The 10,661-nt window shown below is 48.5% G+C and overlaps 1 protein-coding gene across 3 annotated transcripts in view; it reads right to left on the reverse strand.

The window, feature by feature from the left end:
* CABP1 (calcium binding protein 1) overlaps nt 1–10,661 on the reverse strand; it is a 21,486-nt gene that overhangs the window by 2,498 nt on the left and 8,327 nt on the right. The window contains exons 1-6 of one of the 3 annotated variants that reach the window (XM_012805219.1): nt 10,428–10,596; nt 5,658–5,837; nt 2,877–2,907; nt 2,450–2,593; nt 1,965–2,074; nt 1,587–1,734 (exon numbers count right to left, since the gene is read on the reverse strand). In XM_012805219.1, the coding sequence (XP_012660673.1) occupies nt 1,587–1,734; nt 1,965–2,074; nt 2,450–2,593; nt 2,877–2,907; nt 5,658–5,837; nt 10,428–10,472 (658 nt within the window). In that variant the 5' untranslated portion in view covers nt 10,473–10,596. Of the gene's footprint in view, nt 1–1,586; nt 1,735–1,964; nt 2,075–2,449; nt 2,594–2,876; nt 2,908–5,657; nt 5,838–10,427; nt 10,597–10,661 lie in introns of those variants that run through there. The other 2 variants (XM_012805220.1, XM_003789909.2) reach the window with 2 other exon arrangements.

The following is a 10,661-nucleotide window of genomic DNA, read 5'->3' on the forward strand; positions in this document are numbered from 1 at the left end:
GCAATCCACCTGCCTTGGCCTCCCAGAGTGCTAGGATCACAGGTGTGAGCCACTGTGCCCAGCCTACAATTGATTCTTTTAAAAAAACTCTTACTGAGCACAAGCTATGTGCTAGGTACTTACTTATGCAGCAAATATAGACATAAAGAAAAAGGGGCTCATTTTTTTCTCCAAGTTCAGAGTCAAGTGGGAAGACAACTACAATCAGCAATTAAGAGATAGTGTGAAGAACAGGAGAGCTCGAGCTGCTGTGAAAGCCCAGAAAAAAGGACATACAGCATGAAGAACCAGAGAAGAAGTGCTGGGGAAAGTAGACCTCTAAACACTTGACCACTGGGCTAAAAGAACTTAGCCCAAGTGAAGAACAGAATAAAGGCATCCTAGCAAAAAGATCAGCATATTCCAAAAGACAGCCTAACAGGTTCATGGATGGCAATTATTTTGGTAGACTGTGAGTGATGGAATGCTAGGAGCTGTGGGCGGGGAAGTGAGTTGTGATCAGACCTTGGAGACCCTGAGTGTCAAGTTAAGGAATGTGATGTTGAGGAAAACCTACCATGGCTGGATGCATTAGAAGATGAGCAGATAAACAAATAGAGATGGAGGCGGGGAGATGGACACAGGGATGGATGAACAGATGAGCAGATACATATAGATGAGGAAATGACTGAACAGGGAGATGGGTAGATCAATGAAAGTAGAGGCAGAAGTATAAGCAGGTAGATAGAGATACATGAATGTATGAATGGAAGTATAGGCTGGGTGTGGTGGCTCAGGCCTATAATCCCAGCTCTCTGGTATGCCAAGGTGGGTGGATCCCTTGAGTTCAGGAGTTTGAGACCAGCCTAAGCCAAGGTGGGTGGATCCCTTGAGTTCAGGAGTTTGAGACCAGCCTAAGCAAGATGCCATCTCTAAAAAATAGAAAAAATATTAGCTGGACATTGTGGCAGATACCTGTAGTCCCAGCTACTTGGGAGGCTGAGACAGGACGATTGCTTGAACCCCAGAGTTTGAGGGTGCTGTGAGCTAGGCTGATACTATGGTACTCTAGCCTGGGTAACAGAATGAGACTCTGTCTCAAAAAAAAAAGAATGGAACTATAGAAGTATGAATGGATAGCGAGATGTAGATGGATACCTAGATGAATACATGGATAAACATATAGAAGAATGAATAGGTGCATGAATGGATAAATATGGATAATTGTTTAGAGATTAAAAAAACTGGATAAATAGGCATCTGAACAGACAAAGAGATGAAGAGAAATAGAGAAATAGATATGGAAGAATGGACGGATGGATGGAGAGGTAGATGGTGGGTTGGGTGGATAGCTGGATGGGTAGATGGATGGACAGACAGATAAACGGATAGATGCATGAATAGATAGATGGGTATAGAGATAGAAAGTGGGTTAAGAGGGGGCACAGATGGAAGGATGAAAGGATGGGATGGGAGGATAGAAGGAGAGGGAGGTGGAAGGGTGGATTATGTAAGGGTGGATTAATGACTGCATGGTGGAACACAACTGGTGGGCTCAGGCTGGCTACCACTGGCATGCTTCTCTCACACTTTCAAGCTCCACCTACCTTCAAAGTCCACTCGCCCATCCCCATTGAGATCCACATCTCGGATAATTTCCTCTATGTCTCGGTGTCCCACTTGGTGACCCAGGAGCTTCCTCATGGCCTCTCGCAGCTCACTGGTACTTATTTCTCCATCACCATTGGTGTCAAACTAGAGAGAGAAGGAAGGAGGGAGAGGTCGCCCCAACATTGAGATGGTCAGCAGCAGATCCTAAGGTTGAGCTCTTTCTCCAGGGTTACTGTCCCACCTTCACCAGAGACCCTTCTCTGTCCAAGCTCCCTCCCCTGGTCTGGGACTCGGGGTCCAGGCTTCTTTCAAGTAGTCATCTTGGAAGTGAGATTCTAATAGGCTGCCCACCTTTGCCTGTCACTGCTCGTTACCTCTCGGAAAGCATCTCGCAGTTCCTTTACTCCAATCATATCTGCAGTCTCTGCCAGGAGTTTAGGCCCCATTAACTCCACGAAGTCATCAAAATCCACATGGCCACCCACTGGAGAAAAAGGAAAGGGCTAGGTCACCCCTAATCCACCCTACTCTTCTCCTACTAGGCAACTGATAGAACAGTGATCTATCCTTGACCTGCTCATCAGATGGAGAAAAAGATAATAAGTACCCCTCTGTTCGATTCTTCCCATTAGCCAGGGGTTGGGCTGTTTTACATATGTTCCCTAATTAACTTTCTGTCCCCCAATCCCCTGTCACAACTTTCAGGTAAGGAAACTGAAGCCCAGAGGGTAAGTGGTATGCTCCAAGTAACAGAGCCAGAAAGAGGTAGATGCAGAATTTGAACCCAGGTCTGTCTGACTGCAGTAGACCGCAAGGGTGAGGCCCAGATGGAAAGGCAGTGCCCGGTGGTGGGACTCACAGTTCATGTTGATCTGCTGGGACAGTTCGATGAGTTCCATCTCAGTAGGCATGTAGCCCATGGTGCGCATGCAGTTGCCCAGGTCCCGGCAGTTGATGTAGCCATCTTTGTCCTTGTCAAATTCCCTGAAGGCCTCTCGGAGCTCTGGGGAAGCAAACAAACGTGGATATGGTTGGGGGCAGGACCCACAGAGCCTCTGGACAAAGGTAGCCCAAAGACCCACCAGCTTAGAGAGATGGGCCCTGGAGTTTCCCAGGACTCTAGGGCATTTTCCTTCTGTTCTTTGCTCCAATGGCTGGCTTCACAGAAAATGCCCTGCTCTGGACCAAGCCCTGTTACCAGAAGGCCAAGTATCTGTGCCTCTTTTCCCACCAACCTCCCTCCTGGAGGGCTGGACAGCTCTCTTCCTGAAGGGACCAAGTTTTACCTTCAATTTCCTCTGGCCGCAGTGATCTGTCCTGAAACAAAAGAACATGTCCTATTAGCCATGGCAAGGACCTGGAAGTCACAAAATGTCCAACCTGGGACCATCCAAGTGGCAGTAGACACTGGGTGGGAGGTAATGGGATGCAGTAGAGGTCAGCCTGGATCACATCCTTGAGGGGAAAAGGGGCAGCCCCATGTCTTCCATAAACGTAGAAGCTCCTGGGCCCTTGATAAGAGGTGGCCAAGGATGCAACAGCCCCATGGGCCTGGGCACAGCTTTGTGCCCCCAGCCCTTTATTCCACATATAAGAACAGGTCAGGAACAGCACTGGTCGAGAGGCAAAAACCTACAAATAAAACAGGGTCAGGGGAGGTTACAATGCAGAGAAGAGAGTGCCACCCAATGAAGCCAGGAAGAGTGGGGAGCAAGGCCTGTAAGGCAATGGGAGAAGAGGGGTGCAGGGGGAGACACAGCAGGGACCAGCTCAACGGGGATGCAGAGGAAGGGAGGAATCAGGGGAGGTAGAGGCAGAATTGGGGCTATGCCTTGCTTCCTGGGCAATGCCTCCCACTTCTTCAGTGTAATCTCCATCCCAACACCTTGTCCTGTCATAGGACACAGTGTAGGACCCTGGAGGCTGCCACTGCCTCTGGCTGCTACCAGGGTCCACAACACAAGTCTTCAGCCTCAAGCAGAGCCCAGGTCTCCTTGGGGAGTCAAGGAAACCTTGAATCTAGGCATCAGAACAGATGGCAGAGAAGCCTCCAAAGACCAAGCCTGAAGCAAGAGCAGGCTGGTGAGGTGCCAGTTGCCCCAGGCCTGCCTAGAAGGGAGACAGACCAGTATGAAATGGATACAGCTGCCCAGCTGGACCTAGTTAGCAGGCTCCAAAAGTGGTCCACAGGGTTCAGCCTTCCCAAGTGTTACAGGGAGAGCATGAGGCAGGTGTGCCCACCTCGAGGACACACAACACAGACAAGCAGGAGTACCACAGTGAGCACCAGGCCTCTCAGCTGTGCACACAGGCCATTCCAGCCAACAGGCCAGAGTGAGTAGAGACAGCCACTCCAAACTGGCCCCAGAGCAAGGGACACCAACAGCAAACAACTGAAAATCATCTTGAGGGAGAAGGGGCTGCTGAGCAACATTTGGTGGGACAACAAGGTCACAGAGCTCAGAGGTGCTACATGCGACAGGACAGTATTGAGAGTGTGTGTGCCAACTTGGAATGAACAGGCTGCAAGCTCCCAGGTCCTCCAGGTGAAATTTCTAGCTGAGGACAGGAGTCACCTAAAGGAAGGTGTATCTGTGAGACCACCACACAGACTGTAACTTAAAAAGCTTGTTGTGGTGCACAGTGCAAGAGTAGGTCACACCTGTTTCTAGACAGACCCATGTGTTTCTAGATGCTCTTAAGTGACCAAAAAGGATATTTTCTTTTGCAATAGGTCATCCCACCAGTATGTGAAAGCAAGTACATGTCAGTATAGATATGCGCAGGGCACACTCGCAAGGACCAGCTACTGGGACATAGCAAGTCCTTTCCTACCCACCAGGCTTCAAGGCCCCCTCCCACTTCTCCAGGGCCCTGTTCTGCAGGACTAGGAGGGTAATAGTGCTGCTGACCACCATGGCAGCCCCGCTGTTCTTCTTGCCCACCCACCTAGAGCCCAGGAAGCAGCAAAACCAAGTGTCCTTTCACAGCGCACCTGAGATCAGAGCCCTGGAGGCTGGTCTGAAGGTCACACTCCCCCATGTAAAGCAGCAGAGCTATGTACATAGAAGCCCACCCTTGGGGCAGGAAAACTGTGAGCACTGACTCAGGAGAATTGAGGGGGACTGGTCATAAACATTCATTTCTCCCCAATTTATATGGTTGGAAAAAATGCTCGGAGGTAGACATACCTGAGTACAAATCCCAGATCTGCTACTTCCTAGTAGTGAGACATGGGGCAGGTCAAATCTGCCCTTTGAGCCACAGTCTTCTCATCTGTACAATAGGTTAACGCCAGTACCTACCTCACAAGGCCTCTGTGCACATTCTGTGAGACAAGCTACATGAAGTGTATAGAATATGCAGATGTTTGTATTTATAACATCATCATTATTACCTCTTCCCCATGACTCTTCAGATGCCTGTAGGAGGCTGTCCATATGGTAGCCACTAGTCACATTTGACTATGTAAATTTGAATTTGAATGAAATAAAATTAATAACTCAGGTCCTTAGTTCTGCTTGCCACATTTTAAGTGGTCAATAGCCACCTGTGGCTAGTGGCTACTGTACTGAACATCACAGAGCTTAGAATACTTTCATCATCATAGAAAGTTCTACTAGATAGTTCTGTATACAGAATTGTCTTTAAGAGCATGGGAGGCTTTTTCACCAAACTATCTGAGTTTGAATCCTACCTCTGTCACCTACTGGCTGTTACCTTGAGCATGTTATTACACCTCTCCAAGTCAGTTTCCTTATCTGTAAAATGGGCATGATAAAAGTACCTACCTCTTGCAGTTGCTCTGAGGCTTAAACAAGGCAATCCATCAACACACCAAAATTGTTTTCAGAAACAATTTACCTGTTGTTGTTATTTCTTGCCAGTGGATATGGACTTTGTGGCCATGAATAAGAAAGTCTGGGACTCAGATTCATGAGTTGGGGGTGTGAGGTATATCCATTAGGGCACAGGGGCTGCTGTGTACAGACCTCTTCTTCTTCCCAGTATCTCCTCATGCCCTATGAAGCCAAGTTCAGGGGGCTCCACTGGGCCAACTTACGTACAGGCTGCCTGTTCTCAGCGAAGCCCTTGCGCAGGAAGATGCAGGCAGGGCCCAGCAGGTTGTGCATGACAGCGCAGTTCTGAGCCAGCATCAGGAGCGGTCCGGGGAGCTCGGCGCCAGCCGCCAGCCCCTCCTCGCTCGTCTGCACCACCATGTAGCTGGTCTGCTCCTCCTGGCACATCTTCCGCCAGCATCAAGCAAATACAAAAAAGAGGCACGATGTCACCTCCCTGCCCAGCCAGGTTCCTGGTCCCAGAAGGGGCTCTCTTCAAAGGAAGACCCTTGGGAGTTGAGGAGCAGGGTTCAGAGAGCCCTCAGGATGCCCAGGAGGCCATCACAGTGATCCAACAGATGCAGTCTTCAATCCTTGACTGAGACATTTGTTCTGGGCGAGTGGAATGTGATACCCACTGTGTGGTACATGAATGCAGCACACACTCACACTAACACATATGTATGCACAGAATCACACACTCGTGTGTAACAGGCACAGACAGAGGGAGGCTTCAGTTCTAACCAACGGGAAGCGCTCTCTCAGAGCCTAATGGATCAATGTCCTTTCCCAAAATGTTCCCAACATTCCAGCTCAATCAGTCTCCAGGGCTAAGTCATTTCTACCAGCTCTGAACCTGACTTTGCCCTATTCCATCTGGCTCCTCATGGTAGGCTATGAAGGTGATCAGAGCTGGTGATACAGAGAACAGGCCCGTCAGACTAGAAGCTGCAAATACAGAAGCCACCGCTGACATAAATGAAGCAGGCAGGGGTAAGAGGAGGAGTCTGGGGAAAAATGGGGACTGTACCCCCTCTGAAGGGGCAGCACTACTGAATCCAGGCCAGGGGTGCCAGATCTTCTGATTGAAAACACCAGGTGGGCTAAATGAGACACATCTGTGGGTTAGATTCCACTTGGTTTGTGACCTCAAGACTAGACACTCTCTGCCATCTGGCAGGTCTCTTTTCCTCCCTCCTTCCTTCCCTGGCTCCATGCCTGGCCCAGAGTGCTGGACCTCCAGGGGTTGGGCAGGGGCCTCCTCTGCTTACTGAATATAGCTCCCAGGCCCTGGCCAACCTATCCTCCTTCCCAAAGGTTCCCATGCAGCTATAAAAAGTTAGCACTGCCCACAGGCCTTTTCCCCTTAGGACAACAGCACATCCAGACACAACACTCAGTTCTCTCCCAGCCTCCCCAGAAGCCTTTCCAGAATCCAGGTCACAGCATCCTGCCTTAAGCCTTGAGCTTGGATGCCTCCCCTCAGTATGGGGTTTTGGAGAACTTTCCCAAGAATAGCTGAAATCCTGAGGGCTGTCTTTGAGGACCCTAACACTTCTGTCCTATGGCACTCCATGTGCAGCCAGGCTCCTCCAGGGCGAAGAAGGCCATGCGTAGGAGAAGATCCTAAGACTCAGGGCATCCTGTCCCTCCAGCCTGAGAAGAACAATCCCCCGCAGCACCTTGTGCTCTCCTGCTTCTTCCCAAAGCCTCACCCTGAGGGCTAGAGATCGAGGCCCCCTTCCAATTACCTACATCTCTTCCAGGCCTAGGGAGAGAGGTGCAGTATTCTGGTTCCTCAAAGAGGAAGCAGCAACTCAGACCCAAGGCAAAAAAATGCAGCCAAAGGCTCAAGTTTGGTGAGTGCAATCAGTGGTCAGTGCCAGTTTTAGGTAATATCAGAACTTAAGGGACATCAGACAGGTCAACTGCCCATTCAAGTATGACACCCCAAAGAGGCGAGATTCAGAGCTGCAGCAGCACTCACACAGACTTCTGTGACCCCGGGCTAGAGCTAGGGCAGGACAACAGACACCTTCCCAACTGGGTGGGTGGATCAAAGGAAGCCTTGAAGTAGATAGCGACCTAACCCCAGGAAATGATCTCAGGAGATATCTGTAGAAAGTCAGTCTTTTAGTTCCTGGCAGAATCTTGTTCACTTGGCTCAAAGAGAGCACAACTGAGGAATGGGGAGAGCTCTGAGAGGCAGCTTAGTATGCTGGCTTTGGACTCAAGCAGTCTTAGAGACAAATTCTGGTTCTGCTACCTGCTTGCTGTGTGACCTTGGGCAGGTTATTTCACCTCTCTGTGCTCCAACTTCCTTCTCTGTACAACCAGGACAATCATGACTACTCACAGGATTCCTGTGAGAAATGAAGGAGCGATTGCACAGAAAGTGCTTTGCATAGTGCCTAGAGCATGGGAAGAGCTGAATAGATGGGGTTGCCATAGCGATGATGATGATGATATTGGTGGTGGTGGTGGTGGTGGTGGTGGTGGTGGTGATGTAACTTCAGAGATGCTGGGTGCCAGGAGGCACTTACTTCTGGCTCCAGAGGAAGTGGGGGAACATCTGCCAATCAGGAAAGAAATGAAAAGGATGGAGAGAAATTTGCTCCCATGAAGAATGAGCCATGGTGTCTGGGGAATTTCCACAATATCTCTTGATTATAATACTGCCTGGCACCAAGCTGCCCCAGAGGCTGCGGTTCTCCTCCAGCCAATGATGACACCTGACAGCCTGGTGCTGCCCAGCTCACACCCTGGAGCAGGCTGCCTCTTACCATGCCCAGTTGCCCAGCTGCCACTCAGGAAGCCAAGTGGTCAGCAGCCCACAGACTCACAATGTCTCCTGGCACTAGGGGGATGCCTCCTGAGTGTGGCATGGCAACAGGAAGGGCCAGCATGCCCTGTGACCTAACAGCTTTCTAACAACATGAGCTGGCCAAGAGTATGCAAGTCGAAGCTCTTTCTCACTGAAGATTTTCAAGGAGAAGCTGAATGCATGAATGGTCAGTGAGAGACGGGAGAGGGGACTGCTGCACTGAGTGGGATTTGAGACTAGACAATCTCTAAGGTCAGATCCAGAAATCTATGAATAACATCTTCTGACAGCAGAAGAAAAAGAGGGGGAGCCTCTCATAGAGGAAAAAATAAAAATAAAATATCAGCTCTGATTTCATGCAGACCAGGGTTTAAATTCCAGCTCTGCATGTTCTTAGGAAGGCTCTTATCTCTGAGGCCAGCTCCTTTCTTTAGAAAACAGCCAAATAAATACTTAGCGGAGAAGAACAAATGAGAGAACATGTTAGATATGCTACAGATATTCAGTAAAAAGCACTTATTTTTGCTATTAAAAAAATGAAATTGAATACATTAAGTTTTCATTTACCTTACTCTATGGGCTCAAAACCTCTCCTATTTTCCATTTCTCCACTATCCCTCTTCTTTAAAACCCAGAGTGGATAAAATTATGATTATGACAATAATATGAACATTTATTTAGTACTATATGCCAAGTACTGTGCATAGCACTTCATTTAATTCTCACAATCACCTTAAGAGATAGATATCAGTATCCCTAGTTGATGGACAAGAGAACTGAGGAACAAAGAGGTTAATTTGCTCAAGGTCACATGGCTACAAAGAGGAGACCTTGGTAGTCTGACTCTTAAGCACTCTGCTGTGTAAGAGAAGATGGGTGGTGAGACAGAAGGAGAGTTCTTATTCTTAAATCCACCTCTTCAAGCTCTGGACAAAACCCATTACAAGGGCTTTTGCCCAGAGGTCCTCTAGATTAATTCACATCAGTTTCTGCTTCTTTGAAACAGCATGGAGGTCACTATTGATGCAGAGGGTGTCCCTAAGGAGATAATAGATTTGGGGGGGGGGATGTTCAGAAGAAACAATCAGCCTTCAGAAGCATCCAAGGAAGAGTAAAGATTAAAAGGAATTTGATGTGAGCAGCTTAGCCAAATGAGAAGACGACAAGCAGAAAAGCCCAAAGTGTCCTAAATTGAGAGGCTGTCAAACTGACCAAGAAAATAGGATGGGATGGGGAAAGAGGTGCCAGTAGCTGACCTGAGACCTTAGGTAAGTCTTTTAAACCCCCTGAAAGGTGATCAAGTTCCTTGTCTGGAAAAGGGAAGAATTAGAGGAAACATCACTTTCATTCCTTCTTCCTTTAAATAAAATCTTATTATGAGTCTATTCTATGGCCTGACTACAGACAGCTAGAAAAACAGGCAGAGCCCACCTTAAACAACCCTATAGATCTGATCCCAGCTTTGCATGAAGGATGCTTTAGAGATGATTATTTGCCTCCCAAAAGGAATTCTTGCAAATATATGTATATATATATATATATTATCCTAGTACATAAGTAGTCAGTCCACTACAGAAAGTGACATACACACCTCTGCTCAACATGTCTCCTGGGCATCCTATTTCTTAATGGAAACACTTCGTGGGCCCTGAACCAGTCTAGGCTTACTTGAAATTCTCTAACTTAACTCAATTATTGGGGATAGAAGAGGAAATCCTCCTTGGTTGCTCTCAGTAGCAATGGATCTATGTTAAAATCCACAATTCTGAGGGCTTAGAGATCACCACAGACCCTTGAAGGATATGAAAGAGCCCCTGGTCCTGCTTCCAAGAAAGGGTCTTTAGATCCTGCCAGTTTCAAAAGAGTCTGTCCACTGATAGCCTTAGAGTCCATGCTTTCCATTTTACATCCCCCAAACCCCAAAGCTACATGGCTTCTTTTCTAAATCTTGTGCAAATTCCCACAGTCCAGTCTCCTCCCACACCCAAAGCCTGGGACACAGAAAACTGTGATAAGAGGGTGTCTGGAAGTAGGAACAGGGAAGCTGCTATGCTTAGAACCCACGAGAAGAGTAGCAAGCTTCAAATGCTCACCCCTTCCAAGTCCATCCTCTAGGACAGATAGCAAGATACTCCAATGCCCAGCCCCAGGTCTTGGGAACTCCAGAAACATACCTTTCTTGAGAGATTTCTCAGTGGAGACTTGACACAGTTGCCCATTCTAAGTACAAGCAGGCCCTCTTGAGATCCCTGGGTCCATGAAGGTGGCTCCTTGGGGGCTAAGGGACCTTGGTCCCCACCCGTCGCTGCCAACCCCAGCCTCCCTCTGCTTGTGCCGCTCCTCCAGGACCAACGTGAGCCTTCTCTCGTGCGCGTGCTCTCTTACTCGTCTGCCTGCTCCTGTTCTCT

The sequence above is a fragment of the Otolemur garnettii genome, unplaced genomic scaffold, assembly GCF_000181295.1.
Source record: "Otolemur garnettii isolate 467f Iridium unplaced genomic scaffold, OtoGar3 scaffold00038, whole genome shotgun sequence".
Taxonomy (NCBI): domain Eukaryota; kingdom Metazoa; phylum Chordata; class Mammalia; order Primates; family Galagidae; genus Otolemur; species Otolemur garnettii.